The sequence below is a fragment of the Xenopus laevis genome, chromosome 4S, assembly GCF_017654675.1.
Source record: "Xenopus laevis strain J_2021 chromosome 4S, Xenopus_laevis_v10.1, whole genome shotgun sequence".
In the NCBI taxonomy this organism is placed as follows: Eukaryota; Metazoa; Chordata; class Amphibia; order Anura; family Pipidae; genus Xenopus; species Xenopus laevis.
In genome coordinates, this window is record NC_054378.1 from 91,400,482 (window position 1) to 91,423,622 (window position 23,141).

General features: G+C 39.7%; 2 protein-coding genes across 3 annotated transcripts in view; both read right to left on the bottom strand.

Moving 5' to 3' along the window:
- Window positions 1–3,161: 3,161 nt before the first annotated feature.
- Window positions 3,162–15,128, bottom strand: prpf38b.S (pre-mRNA processing factor 38B S homeolog). Of its 2 annotated transcripts, none has more exons than XM_018261107.2 (6): window positions 14,514–15,128; window positions 12,916–12,984; window positions 11,188–11,339; window positions 10,458–10,518; window positions 5,787–6,007; window positions 3,162–5,056 (listed from the first exon to the last, which is right to left on the bottom strand). In XM_018261107.2, the coding sequence occupies exons 1-6, from the start codon at window positions 14,751–14,753 to the stop codon at window positions 4,288–4,290; spliced, it is 1,512 nt and encodes a 503-aa protein (XP_018116596.1). In that variant the 5' UTR covers window positions 14,754–15,128; the 3' UTR covers window positions 3,162–4,287. The 2 variants fall into 2 exon arrangements, with proteins under 2 accessions (XP_018116596.1, XP_018116597.1); XM_018261108.2 differs by having other exon boundaries at window positions 14,504–14,683.
- A 7,690-nt stretch (window positions 15,129–22,818) lies between these two features.
- Window positions 22,819–23,141, bottom strand: part of MGC68456 (uncharacterized protein) — a gene marked incomplete in the record, with an annotated part of 91,965 nt that continues 91,642 nt past the window's right edge. Inside the window, 1 exon segment of the mRNA NM_001089673.1 lies at window positions 22,819–23,123. Coding sequence (NP_001083142.1) covers window positions 23,107–23,123 — 17 coding nt within the window.

Here is a 23,141-nt window from a genome sequence, read left to right on the forward strand (position 1 = left end):
TTTTCCTGTGTAAGAATGTAAATACGTATTACAACTGTGCAATTCAGGGTTCAAGGAAAGCGATAAAACTATTAAAGGGGTTGTTCACCTTTGAGTTAACCTTTAGTATGAAGTAGAGAGTGATATTCTGAGACTATTTGCCATTGCTTTTAATTTTTTATTTTATGTGGTTTTTGAGTTATTTAGCTTTTTAGTCAGTAGCTGTTCAGTTTGCAATTTCAGCAATCTGGTTCCTAGGGTCCAAATTACCCTAGCAACCATATTCAAATAAAGGACTGGAATATGAATAGGAGAGAGCCTGAATAGAAAGCGGAGTTATAAAAAGTAGCCTTTTGTAGCCTTACAGAGCATTTGTTTTTAGATGGGGTCATTTGGAAAGAGTCCGTAGAAAGGCAAATAAATCAAACTATAAGAAAGAAAAGATGAAGACCAATTGAAAAATGACTTAGCACCGTTCATTCTGTAACATACAAAGGGGTTGTTCATTTTAAATTAACCTTTAAAATGACGAAGAGAGGTATTCTGAGACAACTTGCAATTGGTTTTCATTTTTTATTAGCTTTTTATTCAGCAGCTCTCCAGTTTGCAATTTCAGCAGTCTGGTTGCTAGGGTCTAAATTACCCTAGCAACCATGCATTGATTTGAATAAGAGACTGGAATATGAATAGGAAAGGGCCTGAATAGAAAGATAATAAAAAGTAGCAATAAAAAAACATTTGTAGCCTTACACAGCTTTTTTTTTTTTTAGATGGGTCATTTATAAACTTCGCGCAGGGCAGATTGGTTCACAAAGTGAATGCCCTTCGCATGGTTACATTTATAAAGCTGGAGAAGAGGGTGCAAACAGAATTGCGAATTTTTTTTTCCACAATGCTGCGAATGTCTATAAGAGCTTTTTAAATATGTCACAATTCGCAACTGCGAATATTTATGCGCACACTCTGCGACTCAATTACGCCACAACTTTGGTGGCGGATAAAATATTTGCATAACAAGTTCGCAAACTGCGAATTTAAGTTACTGTCAGCGTTATTTTCGGGCACAACAACCTCACGCATTGGGTGCGAATTCGCAAAAAACGTAAAGATGGGCAGATCAGTATATATATATATATATATATATATATATATATATATATATATATATATATATATATTTTGGCGTTCAGGAAAAAACCTGCACAATACAACCATTTGCGAAAAATATGCGCTGTGCGAACTTTATAAATGACCCCCTTTCGAAAGCTGGAAAGTCAGATGAAGAAGGCAAATAATTCAGAAAGATAAAGAAAAAATGAAGGCCAACTGAAAATTTGCTTAGAATTGGCCATTCTATAACATACTTCTCTCTATGCGCACGACTTCAGTCTGTATGAATTCCTCAACATGGCGGGCCGGCCCGCGACTGCTTTACTTCAAAACAATCTCCCCTCATCCGAGTTCTGTAGTGTCAGGGAAAGCGTGTGGAGTTGTCATGGAGGTCAGCTTTAAGAACGAAAAGATTAACCCGAAGTATCTCTTATCTTGAAATAAAGCAGTCGCGGGCCGGCCCGCCATGTTGAGGAATTAATGCAGGCTGAAGTCCGTGCGCATAGAGACAAGGGGAAGCTGGAGCACAGAAAATCTTGATTTTTATGAAAAAGGTACAGATTTTTTTATGGAAGTATACTGAACATAGGTTGGTTTTTAGACATTGAAGGAATTTCATTTTTTGACTTTACATCCCCTATAATCTGGACATGGTCTTAAAAGCCCTTCACCACATAGGCCAAAACATTTCCGGCCCAACGTACCACAGAATTTGGACAACACTGTCTTAAAGAAACAGACTTTCAATGCCTTGACATTTTTGAATAGATCTGAAACTGAAAAGTGATAAGTTTTGCCAAGATACCAGGAAATATTTAGATGATTTTTGGCACATAAACATTTCTGATTTTTGCTATTCCAAAGCAGCTGAATAAGCACTGTACCGCAAGCAATGAGAAAAAAACCCCCAAGGAATCAAATACACAACCAAGTACAGCTGCATAAAATATTTGTCAAGCTGTATATTTTATATAGAAAAGCCCAGTGTAAAAACCAGCAGCCTCTTGAAAATACAAGTATCAGATCTATTAAACAGAATGCCTGGGACCTGGGGTTTTCCATAACTTGGACTTCCATACACAAGTCTTCTAAAAATGATTTAAACATTAAATAAACCCAATACGATTGTTTTGCCAGCAATATGGATTCATGCAGCTTAAGTTACCATCAAGAAAAAAGTTCTGTTTTATAATTAGAGTAAAAGGAAATCATTTTTAAAAATGATTTGCTTAAATTGGATTCTATGGGAGATGGCCTTCCTGCAATGTGGGGCTTTCTGAATAACATTATTAAGTATATACCAGTAAGTGATGTTTGGGTCAGGTAAAAACCCGCACCCAACCTCGCCCGATTTCCGGCTTCAATTTTAAGGCCCGCCGATGGCGTCACAAAAGAGGCGGGGCAGGAGGCATGTGTCTTTAAAAAATTAAGCCGTAAGTCGGAAACCTGCGATTCCCGCGGGTATCAGGCCTACCTGCACATCACTAATACCAGTACTGTATTTAAAAAAAATGGCTTTTGCCTCAAATCCAAAATTGCTGCAACCAACAGTCGCTTATTCACCTGGAAATATACACCGAACACAGACCAATATATATGTGACAGATACATCATTTGAACCACTATCTATTGGTCTTCTGATGAATAGCCCCCCTTTACGGGGGGGGGGGGGGGAAGCTAACGTGAGGCAATTTCAAATACATTAGACGCCGACACTTTGTGAAACAAAGTAAAAATTTATAAATATTACAAAATGCCATTTGACATAGAAGCCTGTATTTCAGAAATAAAAGATTTTTTTTTTTATAGAAATCTTTAAAGATGCAAGCACAAACGGGAAATTTCAGACATCTTACCATATTTTGCTTGTATAATTAAACTTTTATCCCGGAAGGAGGAAAAAAAAATTGCCAGTTTATTGCGGCACCCAGACTTATGCAACGCCAGGGCACCGCAAATGATGCCTTGTGGAAGATAGAAGTTACAAAAGCATTTTGATCTTTCTCTGTTCTACCAAGAAATAAGGCAGCAAGAGCATAACCTTGTTTTCAAAGACAGGTATCAACTTTAACCACTGTTTCCATAGTTCCATTTATTGTAGGAGAAGTCAATCATGCTTATCCCTAGGTCACATAAACAGAGGCATTTTTGAAAGAGTTTGATGTGCAGTAGATTTTAAAGATAACAGACAAATGTTACCTAATCTCAGTGTGCCCTAAGTGTCTGTACCCAGGGGAACAAGCACGCATTGTAGAAACAAAAAAAAAAGAATCATTTCTATTTTGAATGCATTCACATTAATAGCCAGTCTCATGGGTACAGACCTGAGGCAGATGCAGATCAAATAACTGTATAAGTGAACTAATGAGAGGCCAACTTTTTTTTTTACCATACAGCTTAAACACAAGTAAAAATGCCCATGCGAAGGAAGCCTAAGGATTGGCTTGATTAATACCAAGTCTCTTATTGTGGCTTGCAAAAGGAAACCCCTACTGCCGTTTAAAGAAAATCCACATTTAGATACTGCAAAATAAAACACGGATGGCATTTTAGCTTTGAACAATTAAAATCCTTAACAAGGCGATTGTTTCTTTGGACACGAATAACAGCAGCTTGTTCCATTCCTAGAAGCTCTATCCATTCAGTAACGTTTATATGGACCCATTTTAGAAAGGAAAGCTTATTTCAAAAATTTTATATTTCTTAAAAAAAAACACTAGAATTTGACAGATTGACAAATTTGAAATTTTAAGTCTGTATTCATTTTAGAAAATGACAAAAATAACCAAGTTAACAAACTGTCAGCTAAGCCATGCACTCAGCATCTGGATGACAACCTCATTAGCTTCTGAACGACGTGGCAAACATAATGGCCCTTACATACAGAATCTTGCAGGGCTATTGTGTCACAGGAGGAGTTAAAATAGCAGAGGGACATTGTCAATTTTCAGAACACTGAATAATTAAAACGAAACAATAGCCGCACCGAGGCAATGAGCTAATGCAGGAGTAAAATGTCCGATGCACAGGGGATTCCCAAAAGACATCCATAAATGAAAAACAGGGAAAGGAGTCTCATGGCTTAGACAATGTCAAAATAATATAAACAAGAGTGCTACAGAACAACACGACCTCGAAAGGGAAGCAGGAAATAAAAAGGGAAAAACAGGATTCAATGTGATCCGTTCAATTTAAATGTTACAGAGTCTCATCTTTGTCTCTTTGCTTTTCATCAAGGTCACCGCTGTGGTAATCATGGTCCTTGTTTACACCATCACGCTTATGCCCCCGTTCTTTGCTTCTGCTTCTTTTACGTGGTTTCTCCCGGCTAGAGCTGCGTTCCCGTTTTCTTGACTTCTCTGCACTGTCTGTTCGGTTTCGACTTGTGCTTCTGCTACGTTTGTTTGCCTTCTCTTTATGTCGGTTTGACCTTTCTTTGCTTCGGCTGCGAGCTCGACTACTTGCATTCTTACAAGGACTCTTACTCTTTCTCTGTTTTCTATCTTTACTTCTGCTCCTGCTGTGCCGCCTCTCCTTACGAGAATCTCGGTCATCTCTGTGCCTCTTATCCTCTCTATCTTTTTTCTCCTGACTCCTCTTACGTTCTTTTGACCGATCTCTGGTCCGGTCAGTCTCTTTATCTCTACCATTACCTTTTTTGTCATAGTCCCGTTTTCTACTTTTCTCATTTTCTTTCTCTCTATCCCTCTCTCTTCTATCAGCTTTGCGGTCTCTGCTCCTGCTTCGTGTCCTGTGTCTTTCTCTGCTTTTGCTCCTCTTGCGTTCCAGCCCTCTGTCATTGCTTCTTGATCTTCTCTTCTCTTTGGATTCTTTTTCCAGTCTTTGACGTTCCTTCTCCCTTTCTAGCTCTCTGTCAAAACTTGACGTGCCACGGTGCTCTCGGTGATGACTTCTGCTTCTGGATCTCCTGGGAGACCTCCGAGGACTTAATGATCTTTTTGGCGATCTAAAATAAAAAAACAATATTGAAAAAAGCTACTTTTTAGCATGCTTCATGCGTGGCATGCAAACTACAGTTTTTTTGTATCCATAAATGCGATTGAGTGGCTCATTCTCATGAACACAATTCTCTGGAGTGGCTACAGCAGAGCTTCTTGGGTGTAAGCTTGTCCCTGAGCAGGCTACTTTCCACAAAGGTGTACAAGTTTCCACAAGTGGTGTACAAGTTGTGTAACTGGAGTGTGTGTGTGTGTGTGCGCGCGTGTTTGTCAGATTGTTTTCAACAGATTTGGTAAAGGCATTGTTTGAAATAATTATACAGATTCACGGGAAGCTCATTAAGTATAAATAGTTAGCGGATGTATAGTTAATAGTCATGTGTGGAGACTGGTTGTTAACAATTGTCACATGATATAAATAATATGTTTCACTTAACCTTTCAGCAGGAGCTGAAACTGTGTAACTTACGGAATTAAGCATTTTGAAAAATACATATACACACATATATAAACAAACAATCCTTTGATTAGTAATTTAGCTAAAAATAGCATAATTAAAAAAAAAAAACGAAAAGTCATGGAAATTTCCATAAACGCCAAAAAATACCCATGTGATAAGAATGCTAACAGGAAAAAATCCATTAAAATCTGCCTCTTCATATTGCAACGGTATTGCAAAACTATTTGATTACACTCAGTGCCAGAACTTTAGGTAAAGATTATAAAAAATGGTATAACCTGGACCGCCTCCTCTCAGTGTGCCGCTCCACTTCCGGCACCTCTTCTGCTTCTTCCTTAACCTTCCGTGGCTTTGTTTTTATCTGCTGGTCTATATGCTTCTGGACCGGTACTGGAATCCTAGGGAACAACGTGGAGAACCACTCTAGCTTGGTGAGGTATGATCTCAGCATCTCCCCAATAGTCATTACACAGCCTCCCCCAGCCTTTACATCCAGTTCCTAAAAAATATAATTGAATGAGAAGAGGTGCCATAACGTTAAATGTGGAGTGTATTTTAATAAAAACAATAGTAAACTGCTTAATTTTAATTATGATCCATTCCTACTCACACTTGATGTTTCATTGACAACAGCATTAAAGCAGTCATTAAATTAAGCCGTAAAAAAAAAAAAAAAAAGTTATACCTTTTATTTACAAGACTGACACACCCTCTTACTGGTAGGGCTTTTGGAGGCAAATAGACCAAGTGGAGCTTAGTTACACAAAGAAATACAACATGGCTGAAAACAGCACAGCAACAGAAACCCCCCACCCCAGAATTCTATTAAAACGTGTATGTAGAGTATAATAACCAACAGTATATTTACAGTGTTATCAGTCAATTAAATAAAAATATTGGGCGATGCATGTTGGAAGGATCCATTTATATTTGTGGCAGGAAAGTAGGATCAATAGCGGAGTGGATAAAACAGAAAGTTGCACAGGGAAACCTTTCTACATTAGAGGTGAGGGATTTAGATGGGTCCAATCCTAATGTAACAAGCTGCATAAGAGAGTATTTTGTTCAGCATCATGAATCATACTTTACACACAGGGCACAGCTGGTAAGATGTGCATCTACGGGCTTGCCAGTTACATGGTCAAAGAGATTACCTGCTCGCCAAGTTGTTACATTGCAGTGGTAAAGCCACCCAAACAGATCAGTAACATAAACCGGACTGATTCCAATCAGACACTGGTTCATACAATTAGCAGCAAGCAAACCTAACACTCATCCTTTTTACAAACAAAATGCAGTTTCAACCCTCCATTATTCAATCATGTGTGACCACAGACTTGCCTCCTAACAGCTTAAAGGGGAACTATTGCGAAAATGAAAATTTATAAGCTTCAGCATACCGAAATAAGAAACGAAATACAACCAATTAAATATTCTGTACCGTTTCTGAAATAATCATGTTCCTCTCTGGGCATATCTGTTTCTCTTCATTCGCTCTTCATGCAGGATTTGGGTGTCAGATAATCATTGATAGTTAGATTCAATATATCTTATAAGGGGGCTACTATTGCCTAGAACATGTATTCAAGCTCACTCTATTAAAATCATCAGAAAACTGTCGAATATCTGACAGCCAATTGCTGCATGAAGACAGAATGAAGAGAAACAGATGCCGAGAGAGAAACCGTAAACATAAACAATGCAGACTTTTTTAATTGATTGTATTTAGAAAGTTTTTTTACTACAGTATGAGCAAGCTTATATTAATTCTTTATTTTTGCAATAGTTCCCCTTTAATTCTGGACAAAACATGGCTTTACATTACCCATGATAAAACAAATCAGAACTTGAATTCCTCTGAAGCGTAATTCAACAGAAAATGAAAATATAGGGATCCTTTAATTTCTTCTGCAACAGACAACACTATATCAAGTAAACTATGGTGAACTTTTACAAAGAAAATCCAAGCACATTTCATGTGTAGGGGTGCAAAAACGTCAGGAAAGAAAAGTCAATGTATGTGTTGTGTATACAATAAACAGATGAGAAGGGATACCTTTATAAGATTTACCAAGGGGACGCAAAGGCTCTTTATGAATAAAGTCCACAGTGTAAAGCACACTTTCTGAACATACTGTACTAAATTCTGCTATCATTGCAGCCTAGCAAAACATTGTTTGGTGCCACTGTGCCATGATGGTGCAGTAATTACCAAATCAGCAATAAATAAATTACTTGCAAATTTTGGGGATAACTTGATTGCACAATATTAAAGAACTTCATTCGTGAATAGAATCAAGGTTAAAAGACCAGTAACATCAAAATTTTTTTAAAAAAAATTCGTTAGTATAGAACGAAATAAAAACACAAAGACAAATGAAACTTTAAAATAGAAAAGCCTTTATTAAGAAATAACTTACAGAAACTCCGCTTCCTGTCCTATACAGAAAAGGTGACGACGATCCATCGTGCAGCACTCGATTTCTTCTCCCATATTCTACGGACAGCGTGTGTTCATGTACCATAACGACTGCCACAGAGGAAGGCGATGTCAACGGGCTCCCCATTAGCTCCCACACTGGGACAGCAGTTGGTGGCAGTGAAGAGGCAGGAGCGCACTGAAGTGCCAGGTTTAGTTTCATGCAGCTGAAATGCTCATCGAATCTGACCACCACAGCCTTCACCTCGGTGTCCGTCTCCACCGAAGCCGTCCTTGGGGGTGTTGGTCACTAGGTCAGCTCCGCAGCCAAAGTTAGGGATCCCCGCACGAAGACTGGCTGTATGTATGTGGAGAAGCTGGGCTTTAAGGCTGAGCCGGGGGAAGTGTTTGGCACAGCGTACTGTATGGCGATCTATCTGTGGGACATCGCCCGACTCCAGGGCAAAGTCTATATAAATGGGGTTCTGGCGCTGAGCGAGGAGTTCGGGCCCGCGGGGATCCCTCACTTTGGCTGCGGAGCGGACCTCGTAACCGACACCCCCAAGGACTCGGCTTGGGTGGTCGGATTCGATGAGCATTTCAGTTGCATGAAACTCAACCGGCAGTACCTGCAGGAACCCTCCTGCCTCTTCATTGCCACCAACTGCTGTCCCAGAGTGGGAGCTAATGGGGAGCCCCACTGATATTGCCTTCCTCTGTGGCAGTCATTACGGTACATGAACACACGCTGTCAGTAGAATATGGGAGAAGAAATAGAGCACCGCAAGATGGATCGTCGTCGCCTTATCACCTTTTCTGTAGAGGACAGGAAGCGGAGTTTCTGTAAGTTATTTCTTAATAAAGGCTTTTCTATTTTAAAGTGTCATTTGTCATTACGTTCTAAACTAACGAATTTTTTTTGATGTTACTGGTCCTTTTAATCTTGCATTCTTTTTTAGCTGGCACAATTGCAGCTGTGTTGTTAAATGAGCCATGCAGGGTTTAAACAAAAAACTGCACATGATTTGGAGGTTTGTATATACAATGATTTCAATAGACCATAAGTGAGACGGCACAGAATATTCTTTTACTACGCATCTGTTTAATCATGAGGGAATTATCAAGCTGTTTTGCAAAGGAAAGCTCCACAGATCAGAGATTCCTTTAATGCTAGAAAAATGTTCCACAGAGGATTATCAAGAACAAATCTGCAGGAGCAACCTGCCAATCATAATTGTACAACTTCAAAGAAAGAATGGCCTCGCTCCCATACTTTACCATCTGGCTAAGAGGACAGAAGAAAAATTTCTTCTTGTACATTTAATAATGACAGAAAATAAATATATTAAGTCTCAATTTAAAAAAAAAAGTGTCCAGGTCAGTGTGAATATTACTAACAGTTAACAGCCAATTACTTAAGAAAACAATGTAAAAATGTGACTCAATGTCAGAGATAAGAAACATTTATCAGTTACAGTTTTCTCTTGAAAACATTGAGGACAACGACAGCTTGGGGGGAAAAGAGAAAAAATTGAATTGCCTTAACCATGTTTACAGATACCCCAAAATTTCACTCCGCACAAAAAAATTAAATAAATAAAAAAAGGTGAATTTCACCTAGTCATGAAACAAACAAAAAGGCGAATCTTAATTTAAAACTGCTGGCACTCACACACATGTATGTGTTCAGATTAATTTCGCCCAATACAATTGCTGCAGCGCAAAGATCTAGAGGAGAAAACAGCAGGTTAGCTAAAGTAAACACGCATTGACATGTTATGATGTTGAGGCTTTGAAGCCTTTGATATAAAGTCCTATTAACCAAGCTGAACAGCCAGAAACACAAAACATATACAAAACTTATGTCAGGGTTAGGATAATGCAGTTAAATATTCTAAGTGACAGCAATATGTACATCAATAAACACAGTTAAGGCATTTTGTCAACAGTTGCACAGGCTATTTCTAGAAGGATGTGAATGTTTCCACAAGAACTTTGAAGCATCTGCTCTTACCTGTTTGGGCTACTAGATTAATTTATGATTATAACAGACAACTGCTACTGTCACACATCATTATTTTCTTTCTTGTTACAAGTACAGGTATAGGACCAGTTATCCGGAAACCCATTATCCAGAAAGCTCTGAATTATGGAAAGGTCATCTGCCAAAGACTCCATTTTATCCAAATAACTCAAATTTTAAAAAGATTTCCTTTTTCTCTATAATAATAATAAAACAGTACCTGATACTTTATCCAAACAAAGATCTAATTAATCTTTATTGAAGGCAAACCCAGCCTATTGGTGTTTTTTTTTTAATGTTTACATGATTTTCTAGTAGACTTAAGGTATGAAGATCAAAATTACATAAAGATCCATTATCCAGAAAGCCCCAGGTCGCGAGAATTCTGGATAACAGGTCCGATACCTGTACTGGTTTTTCAATCTAAGTATTTCAAAATTTGTTAAAAACTCAAAAACACGGCAAACTGTGCAAATGAAAAGTGAATTATTACCCTTGGTGACATACCTCTTCGTCATCAAGAAAATCTTCATACCAATCCCACAGATCTGCAGGAGGTTGTGTATATCTGTAAAAGAATAACAAATACAGAGATTGAAGTAATCACAGCTGTATGGGAGCCATAAAGAAATATAAAGCACAGTACTTTTTTATTTTGAAGACACAAGCTCAATTTCCCAGGGAGGGATCCTACCCAATTGCAAGCCACTTTAAAGGAGAAGGAAAGGCTTTGTGCACTTGGGGTTTCAGGTTAGTAAATACAATCACTTGGGGTGCCTAACATTTGGCACCCCCAAATGCACAAAGCCTTTCCTTCTTTAAAATAGAGTATAAGTATTAATCAGCACACAACACCTAGATCATGGCAATCTGCAAACTATAGAGGAAGCAGAACCTGCAGATCCTGGGGACAATGGGCTGGAAGGTTGTAAAGAAATACCCCTCTACAGCTGCTCTGCTGGTGGGAGACCTGGAAGTAGGTGGTCTGTGCTGGACCCCTACAAGAGCATTAAAAAACTCAAATGTAAATGTTGATTCAGGCACCTTTTACTGGAGGGTGCCAAAATGGGTACCCCCATCTCACCCCAATTCCTGATGACCTTTACAAAGTGTTAAACTTGTAAATACAGAGCAATTCCTTATAAAGTTCCTTGGGCTGGCAAAAAAGTTATTTGAAATCTGTTGAAACAGAGCACAAAGAAATAAAAAAATGAGGGAGGGAACAAGAAATACTAACCTTATGTACATAAAACCAAGAGCCCTGATGTATGGGGAGTCAGTGTGTGTAATTAGACCCATCACTTGTTTCCTTGTCAACTTGAGGGTGAACAGTTTATACAAGAGGCAGAAAGCAGTAGAAACAATACCGCCAGTACCCACACCACGAACCTGAATTCAAAACATACAAAGTTGTAAAGTGATTTTTGCTTTACTGCACATAAAGAGTAACATCCATTTTTTCCTATGAAAAGAACATGCTTAGCATATATGCGTTTATACAGTATATGGATTCTGTAACTGCAGTATAGCTTGCTTTGAGGGAGGCAGTAACTTTCAAGTAGAAAGAAAGGTCCAAATGATGAGGGGCACCAAATGTTCTGGTACCCCCCCTAAAGATTGTAATCACTTACCGGATACTCCAGGCTGGTGCTACTTTTAACAGATAACTGCAACTGGGTTATTTGTGAACAAGTAATCCTTTTCTTACCTTCTCTCTTCAAAACCCCATTGCTGACGTACCGCAAAGATAGAAGGATGAAGAGGATCTCCGCTCACACACAGCTTTCTGCTAACAGGATCGCTGGCCTGGGGTACCAACTAAGTAATTACAATCCTTGCGGGTGCACCAACATTTGGACCTTTCCTTCTTCTATAGGGGAAATCATACAAAATCAACACTACACAGAAGGAACAGAGGCCTAAAAAATAAGAAAAATATCTATAGACTTAACCAAGCCTTACTTTCAGATAAACAATTGGTCCTCATTTTTTTTTATATAGTTTTTAATTTTTTGCCTCTTTCTTCTTCTCTTTCCATCTTTTAAATGAGGTGTCACAGACTTCATCTACAAAATAAATGCTCTGTAAGGCTACACATTTATTGTTATTTTTTTTATTACTCATTTCTATTCAGGACTCTTGTATTCATATTCCAGCCTCTTATTCAAAGCAATGCATGGTTGCATTTAATTTAATAAAAGTGCAAACTAGAGAGCTGATGAATAAAAAGCTAAATAACTCAAAAGCCATAAATATAAAATACAAACCAATTGCAAATTGTCTCAGAAAATTACCCCTGCATCATACCAAAAGTTAAAAGCAGTCAACCCCTTTCATAGACACCCAATCAATTCAAAATCATCATAGTACTTAGTACGGAGGGATTTCTCAGTGCTCATAATTGTCACTGTACTCTCTCCTGTGCACACAGAGCTTAATTTAAATACAGATAGTGGCGAAAACAAGTGGTGAGTGCAAGCAAATAGGTGATCAATGATGGGTCCTTAAACAGATGATGTCCCATAAGTAACAAAACATTATACAATGTCATTGGCTACTCAGTCATGCCTCCCGGTATGATTTGATTTAGTCAAATACTTTTATATTATAATCTCCAAGATAAAAATAGGTGACTTAAGGACTTGTACGAGTAATGTACAGGTTAAAAAGCAGAAAAAGCTTGTCAGCATTTGTTCATAACTCCCAATTATTCATACAGCTTAGTTACCATCAAGTACAAGATACTGTAATATAAAAATTTAAATTATTTGCTTAAAATAGATCCAAGATGAACTTCTTATAACCCATTTTAAGAATTTGGAGATTTCTGGATAAGGGGTTTGCATAAAAGGGATTGCATAACTACTTCAATTGCAAAACAAACACATATAAAAATATTACTGAACCTGTACTTTGTGGGGATGGTCAGTCCTTAAAAAATAAGGAGGCACGTACTTGTACTTACCCCTCCGCACATCCCTGTCTGTCCAGCAGTTTTCCGGCTGCCTTTCTCCCAGGGTTCAGCATGAGTAACCTACAAAATGGCAATAAACTTTTATAATGCAAGAAATACAGCATGGATGGTGGCACGACGGAAAACAACTTAAAGCCTTAAACCTTTCTGCTTTCAAAAGATCTCTTAAAAGGCACTTATTTAGAGGAGCCTACCTGCAGTGATACATCTCTCCCCCACTTCATTCTGATCTTGCCCACTTCCACACCTTGTGTCTTATTCCCTTCCCTTTAGATTGTAAGCTCTTTTGCACAGGGCCTTTGTCACCTTTTGTATTGGTTGTGATGTATGTAACTCCATATGATCTATGTATGTAATTCATGTGATTTACTTTACAGCTCTGCGGAAAAATTTGGCGCTAAATAAATACATGTTAATAATAATAATAATAAAGCGTTTTGGTCTAGTGGGCACTAGACGCCAACAGCTTTACAACTGGATGAGACCATTAGCACCCAGTCAGGCCAATTTTAAAATGGTCAAGTAAACATTTATAGGGATAAAAGGCACTAAGTTTGCCCAGGAGCAGTAACTAATACCAGCCAATCAGCAGGTAGCATTTACTGGTAACCTGTTTTAAAGCAATCTTATTGGTTGCTATTAGTTACTACTCGTAGAGAAACGTAGCGCCTTTTATTACATGTGGGTTATTCTTCATTGTAAATCCAAATATGGGCTCATAGGGAGGCTCAACTATAAATAAGACTGGTGGAAGCAAAACCACAAATAATAAAAAAATGAAAACCAATTGCAAATGATCTCAGAATATCCCTCTCTACATCATAAATATTATCTCAAAGGTGAGCCATCCCTTTAAATGGTCTTGCAAAATATAATAATCCTGACACTGCCACATTTTTTTTTTTTTTTAGTACATTCGAGTCATTTTTTTGCCACCCAGCTACATGACCTCTTTGGCAGATTGCTGCAATTTTTTTTCATTTCCTAGGCCAGATTTTGTCCCTCCTACGAGAAAGCCGCGTGTCTCTGTTACATAAGATGTTTACACGGCTGACAACGCAAAAAAACGTAACCTCCATCATCTGCCTTTTAAAAAAAGATCGTAACCTCAAAATACACTATTGTACTTTGGTCCAAACCAACATTTATGAGTAGGAAACTCACTGCCCACTAAAGGGCCAGTTTATCAAGTAGTAGTAGTACAACTACATGAGGTCTGTGGAAAAAGAAATCTGTCAGCTCTTCTAGTCAACATGGAGCAGCAGGTTTGTACAGTATGGAGCAACTCACTGGTGTTATTTAATATCACTGCCTCATGATTTATTGTAGCCATCAGTCACATTTCATCCACCAAACTGAAGTGATTCAAGAGTATCTGCCTCACATATGAAAAGGAATCTAGCAGAGAATCTTGCCAATTGTATACAAGCCCCGCCCACCTCGCTAGGGATTGGCTGTCAGTACAAGGGAAACACTTGGGAACACTCAGACAGATTTCTATATAAACTAGTGTATAAACCTAGTGTAGCTCATAGACTCTTGGATTTGAAGTAAAACGTATAGCAATCATGCAGATTACCATTCCGCACCTTGAAGTAGATTTCGTCCACCACCTCATGGTACGTCTTCAGTTCGTACAGCTGCACCTTGAAGTAAGGGGAGGACAAAATGTTTGTCAGGATCATGGGGTTCAGATTCATAGTCTTCTCGTTGCCCCAGAGCGGCAACACGTTTCCGGACTTCCCTGAGGCCGCCGGTTTATTCACACCGCCGCCTGTCTGGGCTGGTTGCGGCGCCCCAGCCAGGGCCGCCGCGCTGTTGTTCGCCATTACACACCGGAGGAAAGATGGCAACCAAATCACCGGAAGAACAGGAAGTGAACACCCGCGCGTGTAGGATGTGACGTCGGATGGAACACGCCGGGTAGCTGAAGTAGCCTATTAGAAGAGCCGACTCCTCTAGCCAATCAGAATGCTTGTTGCTCACAAACTGAAGAAAGGCAGAATTTTTACTGGATAATCCCGTTTCGTCTAAGGCCAATAGGAGGTGACGCAGCATTGTTTGAAACTGTCATTGTACTACGCACGTTGAGGCGCTCTAGTTGTGTTCTACTAACTCGTTTTCGCACTGATAAAAATAGAACTGTAGCCAAATTGGGCTACTCATTTAAAGCCCAAGCTGGTTTTGAAAGTACGACCAATCCAAGGTACGGATTTGGGCTACTTTTTGGGCCTTTGGCTGGTTTGTAATTTGAAAACCAGCCACAGTCTTTTCTTGCCCTAATGTGCCAAGCCTGTGTCTCCCAATGTATGTTGGGTCATGTCGTTTTAAGGACCAGTAACATCAATTTTTTTTTAAAAAAACATGTTTTTTAAATATGTCAATAGTAAAAAAATGAAGCAGGAAGGGGTGGGACCCTTACTATCAGAGGGGGGTCAGCTGGTTGATGAAAACAAAATAAAAGCGCAGATTCTGAACTCGTATTTTTCATCTGTCTACACAAATGAAGAACCAGTAAGTGAAGGTTTCCTTCTTAACACTACCAATTCTAGTAATACAACTAATGATGCATGGTTCACACATGAAGAAATTCAAAAGAGACTTGAACATGTTAAGATTAACAAAGGTCCAGGGCCAGATGGTATTCATCCCAGGGTAATTAGCGAGCTTAGCTCTGTGATTGCCAAACCTCTTTACTTAATTTTTCAGGATTCATTGAGATCTGGCATAGTGCCGAGAGACTGGCGAATTGCTAATGTGGTGCCTCTATTCAAAAAAGGATCCCGTTCTCAGTCTCAAAACTATAGGTCAGTTAGTCTGACGTCAGTATTAGGAAAGCTTTTCGAAGGGTTAATAAAGGATAAGATACTGGACTTCATAGCAAATCATAATACTATGAGTTTGTGCCAGCATGGTTTTATGCGTAATTGATCTTGCCAGACTAACTTAATTTCTTTTTACGAGAATGTAAGTAGAGACCTCGATTCTGGGAGGGCAGTGGATGTGATTTACTTAGACTTTGCTAAAGCATTTGATACAGTGCCACACAAAAGGTTACTGGTTAAATTAAGGAATGTTGGACTGGAACATAGTATTTGTACCTGGATAGAGAACTGGCTAAAAGATAGACTACAAAGAGTGGTGGTAAATGGAACATTTTCTAATTGGACCAGTGTTGTTAGTGGAGTACCGCAGGGCTCTGTACTAGGTCCCTTGCTTTTCAACTTGTTTATTAATGACCTGGAGGTGGGCATTGAAAGTACTGTTTCTATTTTTGCAGATGATACTAAATTGTGCAGAACAATAGGTTCCATGCAGGATGCTGCCACTTTGCAAAGTGATCTGTCTAAACTGGAAAACTGGGCAGCAAACTGGAAAATGAGGTTCAACGTTGATAAATGCAAGGTTATGCACTTTGGCAAAATAATATAAATGCAAGTTATACACTAAATGGCAATGTGTTGGGAGTTTCCTTAAATGAAAAGGATCTAGGGGTCTTTGTAGATAACACGTTGTCTAATTCTGGGCAGTGTCATTCTGTGGCTACTTGAGAAAATAAAGTTCTGTCTTGCATAAAAAAGGGCATTAACTCAAGGGATGAAAACATAATTATGCCTCTTTATAGGTCCCTGGTAAGGCCTCATCTGGAGTATGCAGTTCAGTTTTGGACTCCAGTCCTTAAGAGGGATATAAATGAGCTGGAGAGAGTGCAGAGACGTGCAACTAAATTGGTTAGAGGGACGGAAGACTTAAATTATGAGGGTAGACTGTCAAGGTTGGGGTTGTTTTCTCTGGAAAAAAGGCACTTGCGAGGGGACATGATTACACTTTACAAGTACATTAGAGGACATTATAGACAAATGGCAGGGGACCTTTTTACCCATAAAGTGGATCACCGTACCAGAGGCCACCCCTTTAGACTAGAAGAAAAGAACTTTCATTTGAAGCAACGTAGAGGGTTCTTCACAGTCAGGACAGTGAGGTTGTGGAATGCACTGCCGGGTGATGTTGTGATGGCTGATTCAGTTAATGCCTTTAAGAATGGCTTGGATGATTTTTTGGACAGACATAATATCAAAGGCTATTGTGATACTAAACTCTATAGTTAGTATAGGTATGGGTATATAGAATTTTAATTAAAAGTAGTTAGGGGTGTGTGTATGGATGCTGGGTTTTCATTTGGAGGGGTTGAACTTGATGGACTTTGTCTTTTTTCAACCCAATTTAACTATGTAACTAACTATGTAACTATGTTAGTACACATCAAAATAAAAACACCAACACAAATTATAATTTAAAATCACAAAGCCTTTATTAAGAAATAACTTACAGAAACTGCACTTTCTGTCCTGTACAGAAAGGGCGACCATCGATGCTGCTGGGCTCTGCCCACCTGGACACTGGAGGAAGCGGTGGTAGTGGAGGCGGTGGAGGGAGCTGTAAATCAATGTTGGCAGCGGCGGCCGCTTCTCATCATCAGCGACTGGCCTGGCCCCCTCATCCTCCACCGCTCCCTGCCCTGGTTGCTCCTGCTCCATTCCCTGCACTGGGCTGGCAGCGAGCCAGAGAATTGCACGAGTGATTGTTAGCTAAATGGAATGTAGGCAGATACAAACGCTATAGAAACAATTACTCGTGCAATTCTCTGGCTCGCTGCCAGCCCAGTGCAGGGAACGGAGCAGGAGCGACCGGGGCAGGGAGCGGTGGAGGAGGAGGGGGTCTGGCCAGTCGCTGATGTTGAGAAGCGGCCGCCGCTGACAACATTGATTTACAGCTCCCTCCACTACCACTGCTTCCTCCAGTGTCCAGGTGGGCGCTTCTCATCTATAGTGCAGGAGGAGGAGGGGGCCCGAGCAGTCACTGCATCACATCGCAGGCATGAGGCATTCATCTTGCTCCTTCACACGTGTCAGTAGAGTAGCCAGGGAGAAGAGGCCTTTTCTGTACAGGACAGGAAGTGCAGTTTCTGTAAGTTATTTCTTAATAAAGGCTTTGTGATTTTAAATTATAATTTGTGTTGGTGTTATTTTTTTTTGATGTGTACTAACGATTTTTTTTTTTGATTTTTTGATGTTACTGGTCCTTTAACAATTTGCCAACTGCCAAATTTAATGTAAGACTACAATACCCAGCATGCAATGGGACTGACTTGTGTAGAAGTCGGGAGTTACCAGATTTTGGGCTCTGTACCCCAGTCTCTTGTCACTCTTTCACGTTTTCTAGTGACTTTCCTCAATTTCAGACAATTTTGGAACAAAAATCTGGTGGCCACCAAAATGTCTAGAGGTTGACCTGTTTAACCAATATTTATCAAAATTGTATATGTATTATGGCCTTATGGGTCCCAAATACCTCCTGGGACCCCCTCTGTATTTACACCTCTGGTGACGGGCAAATCTGTCCCATTTTGCTTCATGGGAAAATGTACAGGGTAAATTTGAAAATGGTGAATTTTCACATATATATTTCTTTTAAGACTTTTTTTCATTGCACATTGTGCTATTTTTGGGCTACTTTTGAAGTGCCTCTCGGATAGTTTTGTAGCTGACTTTGGCTGGTTTTAAAAATTAGACCTGGCAACCATGAACAAGTTGAGTCCACTTGTAGCATAGTTATTTCCTTCACATGAAAGCGCCACTCGCATAGCAGATTCTATTTATTTGCCTTGTTTTCTTCTTCCTGTCGCAGGGATAAGAGAGGTGCCATTGTGTAGGACGGGAAATCATTAGGAGAGACATGGAACAATAGAAATACGTTGGCTTTATAGTCTAGCAATCTTTAGGAGACTCTCGTGTGCTAACATTCCTGTCATTTCTCTCAGGCCACACTTGGCCATCAAACTGTATGTAATGCTGAGTAGGACAGAACTGATCCCCCTGCTGTTTTTAAAAGGGATCTTTGGGGGTAATTTAATCAAAGGTGCTAAGTGTGTCCAGGAGCAGTAACCCATAGCAACCAATCAGCAGGTAGAATTTACTGGTCATGTGTTAAAAAGCAGACCGCTTCTTGGGTTACTGATCCTGGGAAAACTTTTTATTGCATATGGGGGTAAGTGTTTTAAAGGAGACGTTTTGTGTAAAAAAAAAAAAAAAGAACGTACCGGTGCATTATACTCATTTATAATGATCCCTTTCTTTCGCTTCCACTTCCTGATTTCTCAGGCTGTGCAGGGGAGCCGGCGGCTCTCAGCTCATTGCACTGTAGGACAGGAACCAATCAGCAGCTAACTGATAGTATTCTTTTTTAGCCCCATGTAAAAGCAATACCATAAATTATGTATAATTGCCTACAAAATTAGGGTTTTTTCATTTATAAAGCACTGCGTGTCTTGTTGGCGCTATATAAATAAATGATGATGATTTATCCTATATGTCTCCTTTAATACTAATAAAAAAAATCTCAATTGCATGTTTGTATTTATTTTATGTGTATATGGGTGCTGCCATTGTTCTTGGGGCCTTATGAAAAATTCAGGGACACACGTCTACAAAAAACCCCACTGCAATGATACCAAATTACACATTTACTTTTTTGCTTTTGGTATCCTGATGTTCTCTTGCTTTTAACAATTTTCTTATTGCTATCAGAGTATTCTTTATACTCTCCAATACCACAGTAACAGCAGGACTCCCCAGGGCGTGTAAGGGGTTACCCCTGCTTGCACCAACCTTATTCTAAACCTGGTAGCAGAGTGGGGAGTTGCAGTTTAACAGGGTCTAATGGTCAGAAAGGTAAGTGTTAATGTATATAATTAAGTTTCCCACACAGAAAGAAAAGTGCCCTCACTTGCCCCTATTTGTGGATGCCCATGATTGTCCTATGCTGTTTCTATATGACATTGTGCATGACCATATCTGCTATATCACAAGCAAATGTGGGGCTGGTATATGTTCATAGTGGCCCAATGTTCCTATAGTATTAGCAACTCTGGTGGGTAGATGTTTTGTAATGAGGAAAATGCAACAACACTACAACACAGGACATACAACTCAAAGAATCATGGCAGTATCAGTTTGGTATTTTTTAAAGGGAAGCTGTTAGTAACCAACTCTGGGGAGATACATCAAGACATTGCTACAAAGAAATATAATAGCAAGAAAACACTGTTATATACTTTATCTGGACACCGATTTATTACATTTTGAGGTTGAATCCCCTATAACTAAAACCTGCCTTTACTTCCTTGCTCTCCCCCCAGAACACTTATTAGAGCCACTGCCTGCCAGGCTTCTCTGAGAGTCAGGCTGCTCCATACACGCCAGTTCAGAGCATTTCTACACAGCATCTTCAGCCAAAATGGTGAATGTGGTCCAGCCCCCCTACCCTTCTGTCCCCTACTTCCCACGTAACTGTAACAAACCTGCCCCCCTTGGGGGCAACTTTACTTACCTTCAAAGTTGCGCCAGCGTTGGCTAGCCGCACTTCGCCACGCGTAGATTTGCCAGGGCTGTGCAAATTCACGAAGATCTGAAGTTGCGCACAAGTTACCGATCGTTTGCGAAGTTACGCTAGCGATGTTACGATCAGCGGTTCGAAGTTACGCTAGTGAAGGCAAATTATGCCCTGTTTTCTAATGCCCTACACATGTGCCCACATTATAGTTTAGGTGCCATATGTTATCAAATGTAGGGGGGAAGGAGGGTACCCTAAAAAAAATTCAGCCTATCACCTTATAAAAAGTAAAAGACGCCAGCTTTTTTTTGGGATTTAGAAAAAATGGAATGAAAAATTAACGAAAATCCGCAACTTAGTGAATAAGCATAGTTATCTCCCTTCGAAGTAGTGCTAGAGTAGCGAATTTACGCCAGCACCCGTTAGTAAATCTGTGAAGTGGCAAAATGACATCACGCTGCCGAATTTTCGCTGGCGTGCCCTCAGGCACAAAAATGTTACAAAATGCATACAACATTTAAAGGGATACTGTCATGGGAAAACATGTTTTTTTCAAAACGCATCAGTTAATAGTGCACTGAAATCCATTTTTCACTAGAGCAAACAGATTTTTTTTATATTCAATTTTGATATCTGACATGGGGCTAGACATATTGTCAATTTCCCAGCTGCCCCCAGCCATGTGACTTGTGCTCTGATAAACTTCAATCACTCTTTACTGCAAGTTGGAGTGATATCACCCCCTTCCTCCCCCCCCCAGCAGCCTAACAACAGAACAATGGGAAGGTAACCAGATAGCAGCTCCCTAACACAAGATAACAGCTCCCTGGTAGATCTAAGAACAGCACTCAATAGTAAAAGCCAAGTCCCACTGAGACTGATTCAGTTACATTAAGTAGGAGAAATAACAGCCTGCCAGAAAGTAGTTCCATCCTAAAGTGCAGGCACAAGTCACATGACTGGGGCAGCTGGGAAACTTACAATATGTCTAGCCCCATGTCAGATTTCAAAATTGAATATAACAAAATCTGTTTGCTCTTTTGAGAAATGGATTTCAGCGCAGAATTCTGCTGGAGCAGCACTATTAACATGTTTTTTCCATGATCCCTTTAAAGAAAATAAGGAGAAAAAAATTTTGTGGAAGAAAAGTTGCAAGCCAGTGAGAATAATATGGTTCCATTCAGTTTCAATAAACGTAACATCTTGAATGTTCTATAAAGTTAAATAAAGTTGTATGAGACAATTCCCACTGACTTCTAAAGAAACCCAATAGCTTTTTTCTTGCCAAGTTTTTCTAGAAACTTTTTGAATCTTTTCCTTTAATAAACCTAACTAATTAAGATTTCAGACAATACACACAGGTATGTTCGCATTTTCTTTCCCCACATATTTTCTTAAACGAAAAATCACCAACTGGATTTTTTATAAAATGGAAGATGATAGCATCAAAGCACTTGCACTTTGTGGGGCATCGCTGGATTACCAGGGCACCCAGGACATAGGTCTACACAGCTTGGAACATAAAACATGTACATATACAGCATCAGACTGGGGCATTGGGGGCCCACCAAGCCTGTTACACTAAGGGAAAAAAACATCAACTGCCGATGCGGTAATGGCGGAGCTCACCCGGAGTTGTGTATCCTCCTGCTTGATCGCAGATACACCGGTCACTCCTTACCGGTTAATGCACCAATCTTCCAAACCGCTGCGGAGCGCTGATCTAATTTTCGACTTTTTTCAGACGCATATGAAGATTGCATCAGTGGGTATCACCGATGTAATCTTCGTATGCGTCTGAATAAAGCCAAAAATTGATGTTATCAGTGTCAGACTCCTGAGTAATCCTTAATCTGCGCTCCGCAGATCTGTGACACTAAGGGCCCTGCTCGCAACCGCCAGGGACCTCCTAATGTCCACCCCCATGCACAGCTTACCTCCTTCCTTCTATAAACTTTGAGGAGGCAGACAGTTGGGGGAGTGAACCGGGGCCAGTGGGGTTCACTGGGTTTTCTCTTGGTGTTGTGCAGGCCCAAGCCTGAATATATGATACATGCCTCCACACTCTCCTCTATTTTCTTGTCTTCCATGATTTCCATAGCTTCATTTTTGTCCTGTATATTCCATTACCTATGACATGCAGTCTCATAGCTCACATACTGCTACACGCAAGGGCTTATTTGCAAACAATTTAAGAGCATAGATGCTAAATTGCACATGTGTGATTGCCGGTAGCAACCAATCACCAATCAGATCTTTGCTATTATTTTCAAGCTTGCAGTAGACTAGTAATTGCTAATTGTTGTTTGATGTTGGTAATCCAGCACCTATGCCCTTCAATTAGCCCATCATCTTATTTCCCCATGCCATACAAGCAAAGTAAAGGCAGCCAATTAAATTGATTTTTGCCATTTGAGGAATACCCAACCCAGGACCCTGGTGCTAAAGTAAGCAATGCTAGCTCCCATGCAGTTATGCCACTCTAAAAGAAAAGTACACTGATTAAAGACAAGTATTGGTGGATTTTACTGCTTTCGTCATTAAAAAGTTCAGAACAATATTTAATCCTCAGTAAACCTAAAGGCAACTTGTACAATTTTACAAAGAACATCAGTAAAACAGCAAATAAGGAAATACAACATATCCATAATTTGAAGAGTTGCAGTAAGGATTGTGGTTCAGCCTGTAAAGCAGAATTCAATTCTTGTCCAGTTACCACTGCCTATAAGTGCTGTGTTTGCAATAGGCTCCTGGAAGGCTGAATGACATCTCAGGTGAGTGTTCTTTTCTTCATCCCGACAATTCCTCTAGAAAGAATTAAACAA

Coding starts and splice junctions, on each gene's coding strand:
- prpf38b.S (XM_018261107.2), bottom strand. CDS start 14,753: ATGGCGAACAACAGCGCGGCGGCCCTGGCTGGGGCGCCGCAACCAGCC. Junction 11,340..12,915: donor AGACAGGGATGTGCGGAGGG/GTAAGTACAAGT, acceptor TTTTGAATTCAG/GTTCGTGGTGTGGGTACTGG. Junction 10,519..11,187: donor CTTGGTTTTATGTACATAAG/GTTAGTATTTCT, acceptor ATTCTTTTACAG/ATATACACAACCTCCTGCAG.